Source organism: Gallinula chloropus (genome assembly GCF_964237585.1).
Source record: "Gallinula chloropus genome assembly, chromosome: 16".
NCBI classification, from domain to species: Eukaryota; Metazoa; Chordata; class Aves; order Gruiformes; family Rallidae; genus Gallinula; species Gallinula chloropus.
Genome location: NC_140101.1, coordinates 3,280,562 through 3,303,615, shown reverse-complemented (window position 1 = coordinate 3,303,615; position 23,054 = coordinate 3,280,562). Strand labels below are relative to the sequence as shown.

At 44.2% G+C, this 23,054-nt stretch overlaps 1 protein-coding gene across 1 annotated transcript in view; it reads left to right on the top strand.

Annotated features, from left to right (window-relative positions):
• NTSR1 (neurotensin receptor 1) overlaps positions 1–16,875 on the top strand; it is a gene marked incomplete at both ends in the record, with an annotated part of 55,459 nt that extends 38,584 nt beyond the window's left edge. The window contains 3 exons of the mRNA XM_084271437.1: positions 2,586–2,787; positions 13,955–14,045; positions 16,626–16,875. Of these exons, the coding sequence (XP_084127563.1) occupies positions 2,586–2,787; positions 13,955–14,045; positions 16,626–16,875 (543 nt within the window). The remainder of the gene's footprint in view (positions 1–2,585; positions 2,788–13,954; positions 14,046–16,625) is intronic.
• Positions 16,876–23,054: the final 6,179 nt, after the last annotated feature.

Below are 23,054 nucleotides of genomic sequence, written 5' to 3'. Positions count from 1 at the left end.
TGCAGGAGAAGGATTTGCTTTTCTACCCATTATTGTCCCCGAGAGTTTGTGTTTGAAAATAATTCTTTCCCCAAATTAAAGCTCTCTGCCTCTGGGAAAAATATTGATTATTTTTTTAACTATATGAGAGTTTTGGTACAAATCAAGACATGGAAGAGAAAACCCTTTAAATATAGCTTTCATGGAAAGCAGGCAATTTTCTCACTTTTACCATAACAATTCATAAAAAAAAAAGTCAGTGCTATTCTAGACAATTTCCCAAGCTCTTAAAAGACTTCACAATACAAATAGGGAATGAAGCAAGGCTTTAAATAAAGCTCAGAAAAGGCTTTTTGAGTTCTGTGTAATTATATTAGGCAAGACTAATTTGTAGCTCGGGCGAAGGTTTTGAATGAAAGCCAATGAACTCTGAAGCTCAGGTGACAGAGGGAAGCACTTCCAGGGCTAAGCGTTTCCTTTTGCTGCTGTGCAAACGTTGTTCAGCAGGAGGAAAGAAGGACATTCAGCAACTGGAGCCACAGAAATAGTGGGGGAACTACAGAAAATGGGGGACTACGGGGCTTGTTTCCCCATCTGATGCAGGAAACCTGAGGAAATCATTTCACCACTGTGTGTACCAGAGCAGCCCGGCTCAGTCGTGAAGCAGGTTCTTTCCAAGCACAAGTTAATCTCTTGCTGAAACCGTGTTGTTTCCTACCACCTGAGGACTCTGTCTCTATTGCTTAATGATCTTTGTGTCTGGAGGAGACTCCAAAAGATGACTCTTCTTTACATGCAGGAGCCTGTGAGCTGTGTTATCTTTTAGAAGCTTAGAAAGCTTCTATAGATTTGATAAAATGGGCCATTAACAGCTTGTAATGGTGGGGTCTACCCCTGAATTCCCTCAGTCTGAGGAGCTCTATTATTATTACCAGCATAAACGCGAGATGCTGTTCTCACCATGTGGGTTGCGAAAGACAAAACCCAGCTGGTGCTTTTGCTGAAGCCTTGAGCTCTGGAGCACAAAGCTGTGTAGAGACTTGATCCATCTAAAGAAAACTTTGGCAACAACAACCCCGCCTGTCTTCACCATAAGAGGAACCGCATCTTTCTCAGACTTAGGAACAAAGAAACTTAAGTGCTTCTGATTGCCAGTGCACCTGCTCCCCATGTGCTAATGTGATTCTTATTTCTTTCTTTTATGGGTTCCCTGTAGCATCCTGGGGTGTGGTTGGATTCTTTCTCCATCTTTCCATTCATCTCCCTCCTTTTTCAATCCCCACAGAGCAAAGACACCCCACATCTGCAGGAGGCACCGGCTGCACAGCAAATGCTTGTGCACTGAGGTGATGAGCTGCGTGGGTGGGTGGGTGGAGAGGGGATGTGTCCATTCGGGCAGAAGGAGCTCTGCTTCTGGATGAGGCTTTCCTGGTTTTGCAGTCCACAGAGGGGACGTGGGGTTGGCTTGGAGTGCAGGATTGCTTCTGAAGTTTGAGAGCACTGAGGTGCAAGATGTGTGGCTATCTGGGGAAGAAGTCTGCACGCCCTGTAACCCTGCTGCAGGGCAACGTTCCCTTTCAGCTTCAGTAGTTCTATCCTTTTATCCTTTTATCCCTTTTAATAAAATTTCTTCCACTGTGATTTGCAGCACCCAGGCTAATTCTTGTTAATATGCTGAAAATTAACAAGTAATGATAATAATTTAAGGGGCTTTGGACTTGTCTCATGCTCATTGCGGTGATGTGCTGAGCTTCCTCCTGAGCTGTACAGCGGAGAGGATGAGCCCTGCAGACACCTGGCATGGCAGGGAGGGTTGGCACGGCAGCTCACCCCAACCACAGCAGCCTTGACACCAACGTGCAGGGAAAGCCTGCACATGCCACTCTGCTAAGCTCAGCTCCAGGGGGGTTTCTAGACTGCACAGAAGGTTCTCATAAAGCCTTCCTGCTTTTATTTGACACGAACAGTGACTTCCACTTGATTCAATCACTGCTTAATTTGATCCTCCATTTAATTTTATCAAAACTGTAGTAATCAAATAATTTCTACTACAAACATTACAACTTCCACTTGTTTATTCTGATCAATTTTAATCCTTTAAGGCACAAGGTTTATTGGATAATTTGATTATGAGCTAACAAATCGCTGTCGTTGAATCTACAAGGCAAGGACAGGGCACAAAAGAGAAAGTTAAGATGATCCCAATGAGTGCTTGTAATGAAGAAAAACTACAACAACATACTGGTATTTAGAAGTCAAGCTTTGCACAGTGAAAACTAAGAAGCATCCTGCTGTTGGTGAGATGAGAAGATCGATGGCATGGTTCAGTCGGGACATTTCTGGCAATGAACTGCACAGGGAAGGGGAAGACAACATAGCGGGGTGTGAATCAGTCTGCCTTTATTTTGAGTGTTGACCCATGTGAATCAATGTGTGTCAGTGGTTGTTGAGCTTTCCCTCTGTGCAATAAGCCTTCAAAATCCAAGGCCAGCAGAGGAAGGAGAAGATTTCCACCGCAGGTTTTTATTTCTTGGAGAAATCAAACACAGTGCCCTGCTCTAATGATGCTTCTCATCCCGTGACCATGCCCCTTCTCTCTCCCACAGGTCAACACTTTCATCTCCTTTGTGTTCCCCATGGTTGTCATCTCGGTGCTCAACACCATCATCGCCAACCAGCTGATGGTCATGTTCAAGCAGGCTGCCCAGGAAAACCAGGTCTGCACCATCGGCGGGCAGCAGACGATGCTCAGCATGTCCATGGAGCCCAGCCGCGTGCAAGCCTTGAAGCACGGCGTGAGGGTCCTACGTGAGTATCCTCATCCCTTGGCGTGGAACAAGCTAGAGGTGTCCAAGTAAACATGGTTTGAAGAGTAAGAGGTTGAAACCGGTAAACACTTTCAAGCAAAACAGTTTTTAAATGTAAATTAGCTCTTTTTGGAAATCCAGAGTGCCCCCAAATGCTTTGACATTCGCAAAAATTTGTCCAGTTCCTGTCTCAAAGCCCCAGACTTTGGAAAATAATTTTGTTTGGTTGTTCTTTTAGTCTCTTTCCCTCTCCATCTATTTCTTGTGGGGTCACCAGGAGTTCTCCAGGGAATTTTATCCTCTCTTTTCCACTATTTTCTTTTTCTCCAGAGCCACTTCACTGAGTCTTAACCTTCCAATAAAGGATTAAAAAATCAGATAAAGGAAGGAAGCTACAGAGATATTTAAGTTTTATTTAACTTATTGTGCTCATTGGGGGAGAATTTGAGAAAAAAAAATTAAGGAAAAAAAAATAACTATTTCATGTTCTATGAAACAGAAACATCTTGATAACATCAAACTTTCCTGTTTGTTTTTCCATTTCTGGCCAGCTCCAGCTTGAGCAACTCTTTCAGCTGGTGCTGGTTTTACGCTTTGAGTGTGACCAGGGGACTGATGTAGTTTTAAAACCAAACTTATTTGGTGGGATTCGGTTTGAAGAGAACAGCTATGGTTGGACAGGGTGCACATCCCCACTGGCATTGCCTGTGGTAAGTTAGATGTGCAGATCCCTCTCAGCTGTTACAGGAAGCCCAGTGTTGGTGGCTTTCCTTCCCCTGCTCCCAAGGCAAGAGCAGGAGCTGCTCTGAAGGTGTTCTCTGCTTTATTAGAGGGTTGTGGAAAATCAGTTTTCCCCTGAAGATACACACATAGGAGAAAAGAGTTTCTTGCAACCCATCACAGCTTCAATTCAGATTTCAATTTTCCTCTGTTAGGAAAAAAAAAAGGCCAAATGACACAGATTTTAAAAAGAAAAAATAAAAATTGATCAATTCAGACTCTTCCTCATGTTTCTCTTCTTCAAAGCAAAACTGATTTGACAGCAAAACATTCCTCACATAATTCCATACACCAGATGTTTTATAATACCCCAGAAATAATGCTCCTGCACTCCTGAAAACCTGAAGCATGACAGTGGCAAGGGCCATCACTGTGTTATTTACCATGCAAGAACTCCCCTGGTCCTACCTTGAGCAAAACATCTCCCGAAGTCCAGTGTTCAGCTCTGGGATAAGGTGACTCCCATTTATCTCTTTTCCTGGAGGCCAAATGTCTCACTGTAATCCCAGCAGAGTTCCCAAGGGACAATTGTGCACCCTTTATGAGTTCCACTTTACCTTCTCCCATCAGATATTGCACCCAATGTTTTGCAGACTCTGACCCAGCTACCCACAATACATATAAAAAAGACATTTTTTGTCCCAAGCCAAATTAATGTGCAGCAGAATTTTATTTTATTTTTCACATGCTGCTTCTTATATAACCTAAGCCTTACACACATCACCTTATTCAGTTTCCTTTTCTGCCGAGCTTTGGTTCAGACAAAGCTTGAATAAAAGATGCTGCAACCAGGAATTGAGCTGTACTACAAAATACTGGATGGCTTAATTAAATAAGCCAAGGCAAAGACCAAGGAATCTGGTAGCTTAAATTGAGAGATGATAGAGAAAACGCTGTTCAAAAATAGTACCCAAAAAAATCTAATAAAGCATGCCAGTGCTGGTTTTAAAGCAGTCTTCATGCATGTTGGAGGGTGAGAGTTTGTTAGCAGCAAGCTTTTTGGACTGGTGCATTTCATGGCAAAGCTCATGGTAGCTGAAGTGCTTTGGCCAAGGCCACATTTTCCATAAGGAAGGAAATTCAGGCCCTGGAGAAACCACCAAAACCCTCTGTAAGATTTTTCCCCAGATTTTTCCAGCTCTTTTTCACAAGGGATGTATCCCCTCCTGGGCTATGCCCACACTCTAGACAAGCCTCCATGGGCACCCCAGCTTCGATCACTGAGAAACAGAGGAGGAAAGCCCAGAAGATGTTAAATTCCCTGTAATTATCTTGCCAGGTTGCAGTACTGCCTTTGCACCCCAGGTAACCAGCATCTTCCCAGGCACAAGGAGTGAGCCTTGGCTTCAGCACCAGGATGGGGTCGTGCAAGCCCCACAGTTCCCTCCTATCTTTTCCTGTTTCTTATCACTTCTGCCTACAGCCATTAAGCGAGAAGCTGCCTTTTCTCACTCACAGGACAACATCTCACACCTCTCTCACGCCTTTTAGTATTGTATACTCTTTTTAACATCAAGAAGAGAGAGAGCTCTTCATGAATAATAAGAGAGAGACCTAAATTTACACCTGCCGCTTCCTGGGCATTGCTGGGTGATGGTGGCAGAGCATCGCTCATCAACAGGTCCAGGTTTCCTCCCATGCACTGAAAAACAGCCCTTCTTTCTCTGAACAATAAGCTTAATTTTCTTCTTCTCCAGGCAAATTTGTGCTTTTGTTACATATTGCAAAAGCTGAGAGAAGTTAGCAAAAGCAAGGGCTTCAGCCTGGAGCCTGGAATGGTGCAAAAGTGGGTCAGATGTGGCCCCGTAGGAGCAATGCACAGATGCTATGTGTGTCCCCACAGTGCCACGCAGCAGCAGGACTGAGCTCCACTCCCTGATGGGCAGCAAGGAGGGAGGGGCCACTTGCTCCTTTCCTGGACCCAGGAAAATCCAGCAACTAAGAAATCTGCCATTAGTTCTGTCTCTGATTCACCACAGCATGCAGAAAGGCTTTTTCTGTCTAGCAAGTGCAAGTGAAATCCTGCTTTTCTTTTCTTTTCTTTTCTTTTCTTTTCTTTTCTTTTCTTTTCTTTTCTTTTCTTTTCTTTTCTTTTCTTTTCTTTTCTTTTCCTTTCCTTTCCTTTCCTTTCCTTTCCTTTCTTTTCTTTTCTTTTCTTTTCTTTTCTTTTCTTTTCTTTTCTTTTCTTTTCTTTTCTTTTCTTTTCTTTTCTTTTCTTTTCTTTTCTTTTCTTTTCTTTTCTTTTCTTTTCTTTTCTTTTCTTTTCTTTTCTTTTCTTTTCTTTTCTTTTCTCCCCTTTCCCTTTCCTTCATAAACCAGGCCTCTGAACTGTCTGACACCCATGATTTATCCTGGATCCATGACAGCCAAAACCGTGTACACAGTCTAGGCTAGTTTATGGAAGAGGATGGGAAAATCAAAATTACACTTGTCCATACTAATAAAACTGTTGGCACAAAATCCAAGTCTTATGAGGGTCAAAGTATTTTCCATTTCCAAAAAGTGAGCTTTGGCCTGAATTAGAGAGAGCTTGAGTTTGGTTTAAGGGTGAAATGTTTCAAAACTTATAAAACTAGTGCTCAGAAAAGAAATCTTGTGAGTTCACAGTGTGCAGAGCTATTGAATGAGATCAGAGCAGCAAACACCTTCCTTCCTACAGATCCAGTGAGGTTATGTATGTATTTACACTGAAATGGGAGCAGAAAGTGGCTAACAGCTTCATTCAAAACATCCACATCATTTTCCTCCTCTTTGGTAGCATTTGTATGTTTTCTTGGCTCCATCTGACTTTGGCCACTTACAAAATAATTAGGGAAATCAGGAATCACAGAACGTGTCAGCCCTGCTGCCTGGGAGCCACCTCATTAATTCATTAAGCATGTGATTTCTGATTGTAATTCCCTCTCTGCTGTCAGCGTTCACCAGGTGTGAGGATCCAAATTCAGAGAGCTCGAGGCGCTGGCAGCTCCCCAGCTCCTTTGTGAGGATAACAGGGCCACGTCTGCACCAGCACTGCCACTAAAAATACCTCCTGCCGAGGGATTTCGTACCCTCCTTCAACCAATAATCCTTCCATTTCTCCAATTATAAACCACCACCAATTACTGGTATCATTCCTTGGCTCTACTGTAGTCCTGGGAAGCTGAGTCTCTTGGGTGTTGTGTGATGCTGCACAGAAGGGTGAATATTCCCTGATTGCATAGCCTGATATGGCAATCATTTGGTAGCATCCTAAATAAATCTTAAGCACAGAATGAGCAGGGAAACCATCATGAAAGGTGCCCAGACTGTTGCATGCTGTATCCAGCCCTAGATACAGTATATAAACCTTCCCCATCTCAGTCTCACATCTCCACACAACTGCTCAAAAAACAAGGCATATTTAAGCTTGGCTCAGGCTGAAAGCACTGTTTGGCCAACGTGTCTTCTCAAAAGCGGATGGCTTTGTGACACGGATTAATTGTCCCCATCAGCACACCAGCCTGCAGCCCACTCTCCTCCCGGCAGCCCTTAGCACCTCTGTGACTGCCTGTCAGATTGGCTCTCACTGTGGATGGAATGAAGGAGTTATTGGATGGCACATCTGAGCGCTGATAACAATGTTGAGACAAATTGATGGACATCAAGGGGAGGTTTTGTGCATCCCTGGGTGGACGTTGGTAAAGCCTATTAAAATGTGATCAGTTCCAGGTAGCATTTGCTCCATTACAGAAGCTGCTTAGTGAAAGCAATTATGAAGCACTTAGAGAGGTTTAACCAATTAAAAGAATATCCTTCAGCCTCCCACAGCTGGCTGATGCCTCAGTGAGATGCCTTTTGAGGACAGGGAGTCAAACAGCAATTTTTTTCATTGGATATCTAAGAATTTTAAATTATTATTTCAAGGTCTCTGCGTTTCTTCGATACCAGACAAATGCCAAGTATTAATGAAGCATCCATGCAGCCTACGTTTAATTAATTTGTGCATGAATAATTCCCCTTTCTGAACAAACGTTTTGAAGAGTCCATTCATTTCCCTGCACTGATGTTCCAAGTCGGAGCTATCCATTTGAGGAGAAAAATGCTGCTCTGAGGTTTGGTGTAACCATCCTGCAAACAGAATAACAAGTAGCAAAGACTTTGCGGCCGCAATACACAGAAGAGCACCAGTCTTAAAATCTGCTCCTTAAACAGTTCTAGTTTGTAATCCCTATATTCTAAGGAAATCAGATTTGCCCATTAATCATTTCTTTTGCAAGGAAAGCAAGTAAATTCATGACAGTTTGTATCCTCAGTAAAAAAGCCTGAACAACTCCAGGTGGAGTTCAGCAAAACCTCTGTGACATTAAGCGTGTGTGGAAGGATGACTTTAACAGCTGAGGCGTCACATTGAAATTTGGAAGGATAAATTAGCTCTATAACTGTTGTATATATTTCCCAGAGATGTTTGTACGTGTACGTTTACTTTACAGCCAGCCAAGTGACATAAAGAGAGCAGTATCAGAGCACTCTATAAACACCCTCTGAGGAGCAGAAAGGGACCACAGCTGCACCTCTCAGGACAGGGAGATGACTTCTCCTCTCCCAAAACGTGTCCCTTCACTGGCACTGCAGCTCAGCCTAGTGAGGCTTTTCCACTGGGATTCAGGCTCTCGTGGCTGCATCTCTGAAGACAACTCTAGGGCTGGTCGTGCCCAGTGAGCAGATTTTCCAGGTGTTAAACCCTGTCCATATGAGTGTTTAAAAAGCTAGCTGATGTGTTTTTAAACATAAAGTCTGGCCAGAGTCTTAGTCACTGTAGAAACATGCAGTAAATACAGCCCCAGGTCCCTCTGCAGCAGAAACCATTCAGGGAGGAACAAGGGACACATTAAGCTGTAGAGGAAGGAAGGAGCTGAGGAGGATGCCACTTTGGGTTATACCTGATCTTACAGGACAGGAAGAGCCTCAAACCTGGTGAGAAGAAGAAAGGAGCCCTTTTCTAACCTTCAGAGAGGGAATTATTTTTTGACCCTTCTCCTCCATACACCCAGACATCCCTAGGGGGAACAGCACAAATGGAGTTTAAATGGTATCGAGCAGCTTCTTTTTCTCCCCAAAATTAATTACCTGAGAAGGAAACTGGAGAAGTCACCTCGGTTTGCACTGTATCATCAGGGCTGTGTTGCTTGTACCCTATTCTTGGGACAGCTTTTAACCTTCATTTTCTGCCTTGCTCCTCATGAACGATTTAATCTCTGTATGAGCAGGGGCAGGAATTCATGTATTTTTTCAAATCTGTCAGTTGAAACCATTGGCAATAGGGACTGGAGAATACAGTTGGAGTGAAATCCATTGTTTTTACATGCCAAAAGGTTTGTCTATTCACACTGCTGTCTCACTGCCATTAACAAAGAATTTCACAGGAGAATGTGGATCCTTTTGAGCAAGACAGCATTTTCTACCCCTTAAGCTAAAAAAGACACAAACCTCCCCCAGCAGGAAAAGAATAAGGCAAATGATATGGAAAGATAAAAAGCAGATCTTTGGATGCTGGGAATGGAAATTAAGGGGTCAAATGTAACATTTACACTGCTCAGAAACATGTGCAAGAGCACAGGAGGATTGTAGCCAACAAGCACTGCACTTTTTCAGAGGGGCTGAGAGCTCCCCAGGCCCACTGCTATTCCCAGCTTCTCCTCCTTTGCTCTCCTGAGTACTACTGGTGCATACTAGTGGTCCCCAATCTCCTCTTCGTGTTACCGACTTTTATGGAAATCCTTTCTTCTGCAGCCTTGTGACCCAAATACCAGGATCAGCAGGTTTAGTTTTACTAGGCTCATACCCACCCTTTCAGCTCCCATAACCCCTCGTTTGGGGCCCACTGGTATAAATATTGCCTATGACCTGTCAGGTAGGACATCATGTGAATATAAACAGTGCCTCAAGGTTTAACTAGTCAGCTACATCTACACTTGGCCCAGATTTTACCACCTCGCCCATCAAACGACACAGAGACGCTTGCTCCCCTTTGTGAGAGGTTCCCTTGTAACGGTGTCAGCTCGCTAAGTATATAAAACCCAGGGGCTTTGAACACACCAGAAATCAGCTTTAATTCAAATCCCTGGCAATGAGCTCCAAAACACTGTCTTGTATGTTATATAGTATCGGCTGGGGTACACAACGTTCCCTGGGCACAGGGCTGGTGATCAGCTGAAAGGCAGAATAGGCTGAGATGTCGTTCAGGTGGGTCAGTACAGACCCAAACAACTCCCACCTTTGCTCAAAAGTTAAATGTTGCTCCCTGGCTGCAGGCATTTCGGGCCCCCCCCTTGAAGTGCATAGAAAAAGAAAGAATTTGGCCAAAATCATCTGAGCAAATCTATGAAGGAAGGCTGGATCTAAGCTTCTCTGGAGGCCTTAGCAACAGCGGAGGTGGTTGATAGAGGGAGCAGCATTGTTTTTTTCCTCCTGGAGAGGAAGGAGGACAGGATGGAGGGATACCCTCATTGAGGGCCACCCTGGAGCCGCAGGGCTGTGACTCAGCACAACCCTGAAGGGGATGGGAGAGGTAAAGCGAGAAGGAAGATACCATCCAAGTGCTTTGTACTGCAGCAGATCCCTGGGGTCCCGAGTGAGTTGGCAGCGGTGGCACATTACCCATCGCTGTCCCAGTGCTCTTGAGTCATGCTGAGCCTTAGATGGTCCCACAAGAAGGACAGAGGCTGAAAATCCCTTCTGAGCGTGGCTTTCATGCTTAGTCAAACCAGCCACTGAGCGTTCACCGTGGTCCTTTCACACATGATATATTGCTCCATGCTCATGCTAACCCAATGTGAGCCTCCCAGCTTCAGTCACAGGATACACACAAGGTAAAATAAAATACTCAGTGCAATCTAATGTAATTTAACTTCTGGGATTGCTTCCACATCCAGTTTAGTCTGAAAATCAAGACTGGCACAGTTTAAATCTTCTTGTGCACGATGAAAAAGACATCACACAGAATGTATGCTTCCCTCTGCAAGACTTCCTGTGTGATAAACAAACAGGGACTCCTCCGCCGCCGCTCCTCCTTCCTCTCTCCCCTTCTTCCTTGGGATGCAGTTCAAACAGGCAGAGGAAGAGGACAGAGCCATTATAAGACAAAATAGAAAGCCACAGGATGCAATAATTCAGGTTTTAATGCAGATTTAAATTAGGAGTTTAATTTAGAAGGGACATTCCCCAGCATCCCCAGCGTGCCAGGCTTGGCTTATTCAGATCTTTCCTCCACTCCCCAGCCCTGGGAGGATCTGCAGGTTTGGGACCTCATTTGCTTAAATGTGAGAAATGTCAGAAGTTTGTGGAGTGGCCCTGCTCCCTTTAAAACCACAATGACTTAATTAGAAGTGAAGGATGGGTCTGGTTTATTTTTCAGTCAAAAAAGTAGAGACAGAAAATCTCCAACCTCACAAACACCATCCTGGATGCTTACCCCCATCACGTGTTGGGTCAGATCCTTCTTCTGCAGTGCTCAGCTCCAGCAGGCTGACCTCCTCCACCTTACTCCACCAAAGAAACACATGTCAAACCTTTCCATTATGCAGAACATGTCCTAGGAACCAATAACAATAACAAAGCATTATTGTGGCAGCCGCTCTGCCCAGAATTTGTTTTACCACTCGTCCGTTTTGATAACCATGTGCTTGGGGAGGCACAAAACAGCAGCAAAAGGCACCTAGTGTGTGGGAGAAAAGGACACTCTTGTTCTGTATTAGATGAAATTCACACCTTCCCACGTTTCATATCCATCCCTGGAGAGGGGACCCGACGGGCCGGGATTGCCACCCTAAATCTGCTTGATCCCTTGTATGATAAAATCGAAACATACGGATTAAGGGTGACAAATACAGGTCAGGGTCTCCTAATCCTCATGGCAGCGGCTGGCAGCACGGAACCCAGCGTGCTACCCAGCTGGGATTTCAAAATCAGACCGTAAGTGTCTCCAATGCACTTAGCTATGTGTTTAATAGAGTTTTAATTGCAGAGTGATTGCGTGTGTTATTACAAAATTACCACAGATTACTTAATTGACTATTTGTTTGCTGAGGTTAAGCAGATATTTCTCTCAATGTGTGTTTTTGCTACTATGGATCACTGCTTCCATATTACTTGACACAGCATTGTCTGAGGAGCAGAAGCAGAGATCCTTTACCAGGAGAAACCCTCTTTCATTTAATGTGTTGGTAAATTTAACAGGCAGATGTGTGAAACACTAAAAATTGTCTGTAAAAAGAATCCAGATCCTGCCGTTCTCAGAGAGCTGTGTGCAGGGGTGAACAGCTGGGAAGTGCCAGTGCATGGAGGTGTCTGCAAAAATTATGATGTGGCTGGATGAACTTGAGTTGGGAGCCATTTGGGAAACTGCTTTCACAGCCTGAAAATCCAGTGAGTCCAGGCACTGGGAAGGCAGATGTCTTGGAGCTATGAAGTAGCTCATTCCCATTGGAAAAGGCTGATGGATGGAGAGGGTAGGCTGGAGAGAATAGCTTCTCCTGCATCCCCGAGGAGGTCCATCCGACATAGAGATCGATTTCTGGAAGTGGCCAAAAGCAGGTGCTCAGAAATGTGAAAGAACAACACAGGCACCCAGCGTTCCCTCTGAGCTTCCCGGTGGACCTCCCCACTTCTGTGCCACACATCATCGAGGGGCTGTCACATCAAAGCCACATCAAAGCTCCTCAGGGCAGGATCAGATGCAAGTCAAATTCATTCACTGGATGGCATCTGAAGAGCTGCAGGCTGTCTAGTGAGGAATTACATCTGTGATCACAACGACCATATAGCAGCCAAAAATATTCAGATTGAAATCGTGAATTCACTGGGACAGGAGGATAAAACCAGACTCCATAGCCTTCTTTCCAAAACATGTCCCTTCAGTTGGCTAAAACTTTATTGAATAAATGGCTTTTGCAGCATTCCTGGAAGATGCTGTCATACATCATGCAGGCTGATGCTAAAAGAATAGAACTGTCTGCATTGTTAGTTATGGGTTTAATAAGAGAGATAGCACATGGAGTTGAAATAAGGCTGTGAGTACAGACCTGCACACCAGGAATTTTTTACTTCCTTTACAAATTAGGCTTGTGATGACACCCATAAAAATGGGGCACAAACATGTCCCTCCCTGCTCTGCTAATGGACTCCCCCACTCTGTGCCTCTTGGCTGAGTGACAGTGATGGGGACATGCAACCACAGCCAGACTCGCTCCTCCTGGACTGTATTTTTCAAGGGAAACACATCTTCTTCACATCTCCTCTACGAGCTACTGCACAGTGCCTGTGGGAGGACAGTGTCTGGGGTTGGGACATACCCACGTAAATATTTTCAATCCCAAGGCAGAAGGAGAAGCATCCTTTGCCTCCGCGTGCCGAATCCGCATTGCACTGGCGGTGCACAGCGCTGCAGGAGAGCTTTGCTGCTTCCTCGCCCCTTACAGGTCACATAAAGGACAAGAGTGATGCGGCCTTTATTCTCTGTAGAGCAAATTTGGGATAAAAAATTAACATAATTATTTTATTTAGCCTTGATTTTCTTCTTGTCTTTTATTGTGTTATGTTTTAACTGCGATTTCTTTATTTCCTGCTAGGATTCTGCCAGAATCCTGTCATTTCACAGAGAGGCTGAAATGCATATTACAAAAGCAAACAATTCTCTCCCTTGATTGCCTGATATATCTACTTTTTAATCTAGATTGACAAATGCACTCTATCAACAGCACTTTTATCCTTCAGAGTTGTTGTATTTTATTTTCTATCGTTTGATGTCCCTCAGCTGGAATCTAGAAAGGAAAAAAAAAAACAACAAATATACAATCTTTCTCTGCTCAGCCTTTAATTAATAATTTTTATTACAGCAATGTCCAGACCAAAGCATCTTGTAGTCACTGGCTCAGGTATTGCACAAAAGCAGCTCCTGAGGCGATTCAGTGATCCCCAGCACCGTGGGGACAGCGGCCAGTGGCTCCACACAACAAACTAATGGGATTATAGTGTCCCTGGCTCCCTGTCTACCTGGATGAAAAACATCTACTAACTGTCTCTGCGAGTACTTTGGACAAAATACCCGGTGCTACAAGGGCATGAAACACAAGGGCTGATGCAAATACAGTGTTGTTGAAGCCAGGGTCTGAACAAGGCACCAGCAGCCCCTTACTGTGTCGTACTGCTGCCCCATGCTCACAGCTGTATTCTGTGACACTAGTTTTTACAGATGTTTGCAGGCTGGTTGCCCCTCAGAGTCATTAATTCTTTGCACAACAGCAATGGAAGAACAAAGCTGGGCTTTACAGAAGTGGTTTACAGCGATAAACACCACACAGACAAGTCCCTTTATCACCCCAGTGAAGAACTGCTCACTAACAGACATGGTTTTCTTACCTACCTTGCAGGTGCTGTGGTGATTGCCTTCGTGATCTGCTGGCTCCCTTACCACATACGGCGTCTCATGTTTTGCTATGTCCCCTCCAGCCACTGGACAGAGTGAGTCAGGACACAGGGTGGGGCTGGGGAGCTCCCCCTGTGCCAGGATGGGGTGGGGGTGACGTTGGAGCTGGGGCTGTGGAGCATCCACAGACAGGGTGAGCAGATGGTGGGTGTGTGGGAGCAAAGGCTTTCTCCACACAAGGGGTTAAAGCCTCAACCTCCTAATTATCGTTTTGTTTATTTCTATTGAATTCCTGCTGTGTTTGCCAGCCAAATTCAGGCTCCTAGTTTTATCACCTAAATTCCCCAAGTGGGGGTGAAAGAAACAGTTGCTCGAACTGAAACTCATCATCAGCCCCTCCTTCTGTGGCTGCAACCACAGACTCGACCTCGTTAACACCGGCGATGGATATTCACCTCTGACAGTCCTTAATGAAATGACATTTGGACAGGGGGGGGTTTATACACCCGAAGTGGATTGCTGTCTCCATGGCACAGATATCGATCACCGCCCCGAAGACAGAGCGGCTCCTGTCAACACACAATTTAGCTCCACAACATCACATTTTCTCAGTGACAGGAGAGATTACACCAGTGGGGAAATAACTGTGCTGCTGCCTGAGTCTCGGGCAGGTTATTTACTGGGTCTGGCAGGGAGTGGATCAAAATTAAATACTAGCAGTTGCCAATGATTAGAAAATGTCCCGATTCTCAGAGAATTTAGGGATAATTGCGCGTTGCTGTCGAATGCACGTGCACTGCTCACTGATCTGCAAGGGCACACAAGAGGTCTCTGCAGCCTTTCTGCTGCATCAGGCCAGACCCCTCAGCAAAGCAACCACAGAGCTGATTATTCATTTAAAATATGCAATTAAGCACTACTGCTGCCTGAGGATACACACCCAGGTAGCCTGAGATGTAGTGAAAAATGTGTCTTTCGTCCCACAATGTTACACTCTTCTCCCTGGGATCAGGTCTGTTTCCTACAATGAACAGGAAAAGAAAAAATAAATAAAATCTCCAATATCAACCAGCAGAGCAACTGTAAGACATCAAAATTTCATAAACACCAAGCACAAGAAATAGTCATTTACAGTATAGCAGTCTACTGAATGGAGCTGTACATCTAACCATAGTAAAACCCCAAACCTATCTTCAATCATGAAAGCAGAGCTCTAGGCACACACTGGGACTAAAGCTGTTGGTTCTTGTTTGCTTTCCTATATGAAAAGCACTTCAAGCAGCGATCAATTATGTAACGACAGCGTTTGCTTTGAGCAAGAGGGGTAGAGAAGCCTGTCTGCAGTTAGTGGGAATTTATGCATTGTGGTTGAGTTCACATATTATTTTTTCCCCTCTTTTAAAACCCATGAGCGATTTTAGGAAAACATTGAATTTGCAGGCACATTATGAATGGTGAACTATCAGTATGGCAGCTAATCAAGAGCTTGCAGCAGCTTGATGGGTTCATTTATAAATGCATGTCCCTGTCCCTGAAGAAGAGAATTTTTTGTTATATTAATTCTTTACAACTACGTAAAGAAACTCTGCCTGTGAGAGCTGGATGGGCCATGCAGTACTTGGCAGTGCTGAGGGGGTGTGGAGGGATTGGTGATGTACTCCAGCACATGTCTATTTATCTTTTGTTAGACAGTGCTCAGACTAACAAAAAGGTCTGCAATTTCCACTTAGATAAATGATCCCGGGGAACATCTTCCTGAAAATGAGACTCACATTGTTTATAAATGCTTTACCAGCTCAGAGCTGTTGATCTCAGTTGTCCCAAGGAAAGATATTTCAAAAGAAAAAAAGAAAAAAGAAAAGAAAAGAAAAGAAAAGAAAAGAAAAGAAAAGAAAAGAAAAGAAAAGAAAAGAAAAGAAAAGAAAAGAAAAGAAAAGAAAAGAAAAGAAAAGAAAAGAAAAGAAAAGAAAAGAAAAGAAAAGAAAAGAAAAGAAAAGAAAAAGAAAAGAAAAAAGAAAAGGAAAAGAGAAAAAGAAAAGAAAGGAGAAGAAAAGGAGAAAAGAAAAAGAAAAAAGAACCCTAAGCTTTTTCAACTCATTCTAGTTGAAAACATTCTACTGTGATGGTCAGGATATGTTTCAAATGCATACTATCATCAATTTGCCCCCTGAATAGGGTGCTATCCCAGATTACAGAGAAATCCAGGGACCTGTTGGATGAGCTGGTGCAGCTCTCACTGGCAGTGGGAGGAGAGAGCTGCATCTGCATCTGTTACTGGATCTTGACTCTTCTGCAGGCTCTGTAGACCAGAAGTGCAGCCAGAAAAATCAAGGTCATGTATTTGTATGACACAGAAACAAGTTTCCACCTGGCTTCTCAGTTGCCAGAATGCTATTTTTGAAGATAAAATGAACACACAAGGTAATATCATGTCTGGACCCAGGGCATAAGTAACTTTCTAACTGCTGGTGATTGGAGTAAGACGTTTGTAGAGGGATTTGACCTACATTTCACCATTCCCAGTTGAAAACACAGATGTTTTCCTGGTGGCTCCATTTGTAAGCTCATGTCCCCCGCCGACAAAAGTTCTCTTATGTTTTCTCAACCTTGTGACTTTGAATTCTTTCAGTTCTCCACCCTCTATTTAGATTTTTACCTTTTACCTCTCCTTACAGTTTCCTTTTCAACTTCTACCACTACTTCTACATGCTGACAAACGTCCTCTTCTACGTCAGTTCGGCAATCAACCCCATCCTCTACAACCTGGTGTCTGCAAACTTCCGACAGATCTTCCTCTCCACACTCACACTCCTGTGCCTACCATGCAGGAAGAAGAAGAAACGACTGGCCTTCACCAGGAAATCCAACAGCATCTCCAGCAACCACACGTTTTCCAGCCAGGTCACAAGGGAAACTACGTACTGAAGCCAAAGGAAGAAGGGAAATGCGTTTCATCATGGAGTCAACACTTCAGAGAGGCCTCTGTGACGTTCGTGCATGGTCTCCAAATTCACGTAACACAAGTGTGTTTAGCAAAGTCATTTTTGTTGGAAAAAATAGGCTTTGTGCTGCCAGTAACTTTGAGGTTATTTTGAAGCATTGGCCTTGCCTCTTGTGAGTAATGTCTACACGTTTTGTAACTTCAGTCTGGCATAAATCCAGGTGCGGTGTTAACTGGGAAGCCAAAATATCTTTAACAGGCAAAACCATACTGCATTTCATCCTTTTCTCAGTGCAGAGATGCCATGTTCATACCCAAGGGTTTGGGATCACATCTCTTGGTGGCACCGAGCAGAGAGTTTGATGAGGAGAAAGCAGTTTTGAACGGACATGCTCGTCTTCGGGATGTTCGATGAACAAGGAGTGAAAACTCAGGGAGCCAGGTGGTTATTTTAGATATATATCTAAATTATGATTAATATGACCTAGGTGCTCAAGAGAGCCACTCTGGCTCCTTGAAATTAAATAACAACAGATGATGCCTTACCTAGATTGGGGTGGGTGGGGCCTGGGGAAATGGGGGTCGTCTTTTATTTTAGGGTGTATATGGTGCCTGGCACAGCGAACCCCCTGTCTTGCTGGTAGTGGTACTGCAACATCAGTATATAACAAAGCCTGGCAAAGCCAGGAATGCAGAAACCGTGCCCTGCTGGAGTGCTGAAAACGAACAGAAATGGAAAATCTTACTGTTGCCATACAGCCAAATCCTGTATTTTACCAGGGACAGCAGTTAGCTGGCCTGCGTTAAGAGGTGAGAAAACTCCAGGCTCATGAGGGCTACAGGCTGCTGAGACAGGAGCAATTCTGTGGAACCTTCAGATTTTTCCCATTCTTATTCCAGTTTTACTTACTTCCTCATCATTTTTGCAAGGCTGATGTCGCAGAGGTTAGATCAGTTGTAGGCATCAGGGTCTTTTGTTCTACCTTTTTTTTTCATTTCTTTTTTATACCAGTCCTGTTGGCATATTGATTTGCACACATAAACATTCAGATAGTGCAAATGAACACAATAAGGTCTAAACTGGGGAGTCTTAGCTCTAAATTAACTTTCTTACAAGCCAGAGAAATGGAAAAAAGACCTGAAAATTCTCTTTGAAATTTCTCAGCTGGCCAGGAAAGGTAGCATGAGCTTTTCTCTCATACGGTTCCATCTCTAACAGCCCACTATGTGATGCAACAAATTGCTCCGGAGCTTTTAGAACCAGAAATCACAGGTCTCTGGGACAAGCTAAAGGGCTTTCCCTGCTGTCACATCACCAGGCATGACTTGCACGGACCTGGAACCAACCGGGCATCCTGTGCAAACTCTGCTGGTGGTGACCTTGCATCCCCTTTCACATCACACTTCATTAGGAGACCAAGGCTTGCCTCTTTGTTTCGGCAAACTCTGAGAGTTACTGGGCTCAGTTCATCTTTCTGGGCTTTGCCCATACTCTGTCACTCTTCAACTAACAAGCACCCTTGGTAAGTAACAGAAGCCTCAGTGTTGGAGACATGGATCTGTCCTCAGTGAACTATCACACAATGATGGAGACCAGTTATTGATCCATGTGGTGCCAGAGACTTCGCCTGCTACAGATGTGGTATCTCATGGGTTAGACCCTACAGGAGTCAGGGCATAGAGAAGACTCCTGTAGGACATTTGCTGTGAGTTGTGAGTGATGGCTACCAACTTCCAAGGCATTTATAACCTGGCAGTTGTCCAGAGCTAGCTACCATAGCAGACCTGGCTACCATCAACCATGACCTCCAACCACACCTACCATGGATAGGAGTTTATTTAAATGCCTAGTACAGAACCACTCCAAAAGAAAGGGCTCAAAATAGGAATTGGTGGGGCTTTAGGTTCTTCCGATTCAGCCAAACTGCAAGCTCTGTCCTGTCATGTCTTATTTTGATTTCTTGCCCCAGTTGTACCAAATAGAGGGCAGAGATTATATTTGACAAAGCACTTTCATTGCTCGTGCACAGATGTCTCCTCTTTGGCAAGAAAAATAGGTAATGGCACACACACAAAAAAAACCATGTGTGTGTGTGAAAAGAAGATTGGTCTCTTGGAAAGGAAATCTCTGAGGAACCAGCAAATGTTACATGTGTGTGTTAGAAATGGCTTGAGAGGTTGGAAGAAGAAGCTCTAGAAGACCTGTACACACTGCCTTGTGGGAAAGTCCAGGCACGATGATCAGACGAAGAGAAGTCTTAGTGTCACACACTTAACCACACACTTGCCTTCCAGGCAAGCCACTCCAAATGTTTCTGAAGAAGACCCAAATTTTGTAACTTCACTTCTAAATAGAGTCAACAGCTGGGAGGTGGTTTCTGAAACCTCCCACGGAAGCTGTAACCGTGCATTGCTTTCACTTTCATTAGTGTTTAACACCCTGCGTGTCTCAGTTACTTTTCAACTGTTAAACGTTATTAATATACTTGTTCAACACTAACCTGCTGAAATGTGCTTGATTATCTTAGAAAACATGGTACAAAATTGCTGTTTCACATAAAATGCTTGGCTTAGGTTTTCATTACTGAGACACGCTGGCAGCTTACTGAATATTTGATTGTGGCTCAGAGAAACCAGGAGGTTTATTTTTGGTTTGACATGAAAATAGGAACAAGCTGGAGTAAAAATGAACTTGTAAACTCTTGCCACAGTGTTTGTTGGGCCACTCGAGTCCTGAAGAGCTATTTGGGGGATTTATCCAAGCTGTTTGCTGGCTTCTACAGCTCTGTTCCTGCAGCTTAAGATGGGAGCAGACCTGAGCCTATGGCCTTAAGCTGAGATTGCAGCTCAAAGCTACCTCTTCCACTGGGCAAATCTGACTACCTTGAGCTGAGAAGTGGAAGTTAGAGCTGATTTCATCCTCTCCCCTCCTCTTCACCTGGTTTTGCTATATTTGACCTAGAGATTTAATTCCCTTGAGCTCAAAGAAGTGAGGATGACTCACTGCAAGACCCCACAGCTTCTTCAAGGGAAGAATGGTACCACAGAGGAGAAAAAGGGAGGAGCTGCCCAATATACACCAGAAAAAGTTCTTTCCCTGCCTTTTAACAATGGTTGAACTTCTAACCCAACAAGGTTTAACTTTAAACCTGATTGAGTATAAGTGGCTTTTGCCTTCAGACAAAACATATACTCCCATCCTTTGTATTCCAGCCTTGTCTGAGCTCTCTGCTGAGGCAGAGGGGTGAGAGTTGGTGCAGCACGCTGTCAATCTATGCAAATTTCCTCTTAAGTGTTTTGAAATGTTTGTTTTGACTCAAAAAAAAAAGAAAAATTTAAAAATCTGTTGAACCCACAGCTGTGAAGTGCTGCCAGATGGATTCTGAGAAATTCCCATCTGAAGAGAGTCTATCAAGTGACCTCTTCAAATATTATTTCGAGGTTTCTCTTCGCAGTGTCCCTGCCAGGGCCATCCAGGTGAAATCAGATTTCCAAAGTCATTGATGCTATTTGGAGATTTCCCCCAGACAGGACTTTCTCACCAAAGGCCCAGAACACATCAGTGTTTGAACCCTCTGCTGAGCTTGTCTTTGTTTTGTGAAGTGCATGAGCCCTCGCTTCAGTCACTGCGCCCGTACAGGAGGAAACGAGAGTCGGTGAGGAGGGTTCGCAGGACAGGTGCTGTAAGCACGGTGATAGCAGGACCTTTGCATTCGTAGCATCAAACGCTTAGTGAAGTATAAAACAAGGTGTTTTATACTCAAGCCTTGCAGGTTTGAACCCATCACCTGCGGAGCTGCCATCGCTACCTGCCCTCGGGGAGGGACAGACGTCCACACGGCACGAGTGCGCTGGAGCTTTTCCTGTGCAACGCCTTGAGTGTTAGTCTGGTATCTTCCTGGTTGTGTCCTTTGGTAGCTGTTTAAACAAAGCTATATCTGCTAGCGCTCTGCCTGGTTCCTAACATTACAGCTCAACAAGTTCTTCTGTTTTCAGCCTGGATTTGTTTAGTAGGGAAACAGAAGCCGCTAATCCAGAATTTCATGATGCTGTGTCCTGGCTTTGTGATCAAGAGTCCTTCCCCAGCTGTGCCACCTGATAGTCCTGCACATATTGTATTTATGGCAAATATTTTTTAAAGTGCACCTTTTATTTTCTTTTTTTGGTTTGTTTGTTTTTCTGAAATACAGAATGTTGATGTGCTTTATTTTCTGTGGCCTGTTGCACAATGGGGAGAAAAAATGAATGTTAAAAGTGTGTCACCGTCTCCTTTGTAATATTTTCTGTGACAAAGGGAAGGAAGAGGGTGTGAAATCCTGTTGTGTGGCAATGGAAAACACTCTTTCAATCAATGTAACATGCTATTATTGATACTGTGTTTACTGATCAAACTGTAATGAAATGGTTACTTCCTGATATAGCCTTTGTACTGTATTTTATTTTGTTTTGTCATTTATTGATCCTAAGAAATAAATATCCAAATTTAAGGCTTGGGCTGGTTATGTTTGAAAGGCAGCTCTGCCTTTAGCATAGAGCTTACTCTCCAGCATGGGCTGTCGGGCTGTGGTCTAAACCGATGCAATCCCATTGACCATGAACTAACCCTTGTACCTCTTCTGCAGAAGGGTCCCCAAGGGTCCCAACAACCCGCAAGCACCAGCAAATGCAGTGTTCAAATGCCTGCTGCTGGTGTCTGCAAGCCAGCGAACATCAGGGAAGCTTGCCCGGAGCAATCCCTCCTGGGACCTGGTGAAACCAGCTGGTTTACAGTCCAGCCCACTGGGCTGTTTGGAACAGGGATGGAGAGCATCCATCTCCCTCTCGTTGAGCCCCTGGGCTCTGAGCATGTGGCATGCACAAGCCCAAAGTATGGGAGAGATCTTCTGGGCTTCAAGAAAGACCCTGGCTGCAGAGAGGACGGCTGCTGTGTTGAGAGGAGGGCAGCAGTAAGCCTGGCTGCTTTCTGAGCTCCTGTCTTCCTTGTCTTGCCTGCTTGCTTTCCCCTGTTGTAGGGTCAACATTAAAGACATTATATCTTGGTCATCACTTCTGCAGCAGCTCTGTCCGGAAAACAGCAGATCAGGACTTTCTTGCACTACGAGCTGTAGGTACACAGTGAAAATGAAGCAGGTTTATTGTGCCTTGACAGTGAGATTTCCCTTCCTGCCTCGCCCTCTTGTGCATGACCCACTTCCTCCCCAGCATCGATGCTTCTAACACAGGTGTAATTTTGTGGGAACAGAATACTTGCATATTGCCCACTGTGTTTAACTGTCTTTATATTTAATGAGCAAAAATCAGTCACCTCTGTTCTCCCTGCAGCTTCCAGGTCTGTTGGGAAATATCTCAGCTGAGCACCAGGAAAATCCACAAAATCTTCATAGTTTTTAACCATCCAACCCAATTGCTTTGATTTCTGGTAGAGGGAAAAGCTGCTTGCAAAGCAGTGACAAAATAACATTTGAACATTTGGAATCATTCATCCCTGGAAAATTAATCTTTTAAAACCTAGCTGAAATGCACCACCTCTCCGAAAGCATTTTGATGCTGCTTGAAGACAAGAAGAGCAGGAGCCTCTATTGTCCTTACACCATCAATTATTAAAGAATCAAATAATTTATTTTATGTATCCTTTTATTTGGCATTCAGCCCTGCTCTATTAAAAGGTGTTCTTTTCAGTCTGCTGCCTAAGGAAGCTGCAGTTAATGTCTTCAGCAGTGAAAATCCAAACTATGTGGCAACTTGTTTTCTGGCTGCGGGAGCTCTTTGTGCAGGGCAGGATGCTCCCAGTGGAGCCTCCATTGCTTATGCAGAAATCCTGACCATGCTCAAGCTGGAATGAAAAATGATGCCCTGCACTCATTACTTCACCTGGGAAACAACCCTCCCACCCAGTGTCACTCAACAGGGCATCACCTCACCTTTCCACCACCAAGCAGAAGGTAAACAACAGGCTCTGGAGAGTCAATGGATTTCTTTTTCCCTTCAGAGAGGCAGGAGGACTGTGCCTCAAGCAATGAGGAATGCTTTCAATTTGGCCCATTTTTCTCCTTGCAATTATAAAAGCAATTGCCATAGTTCACAGGAGGGAAATTTCAGGCGCCTTTTGAAGCAAACGCTACGTTTTAGTAAATGGCTTCATAAAACTTAATAAACGGGCATC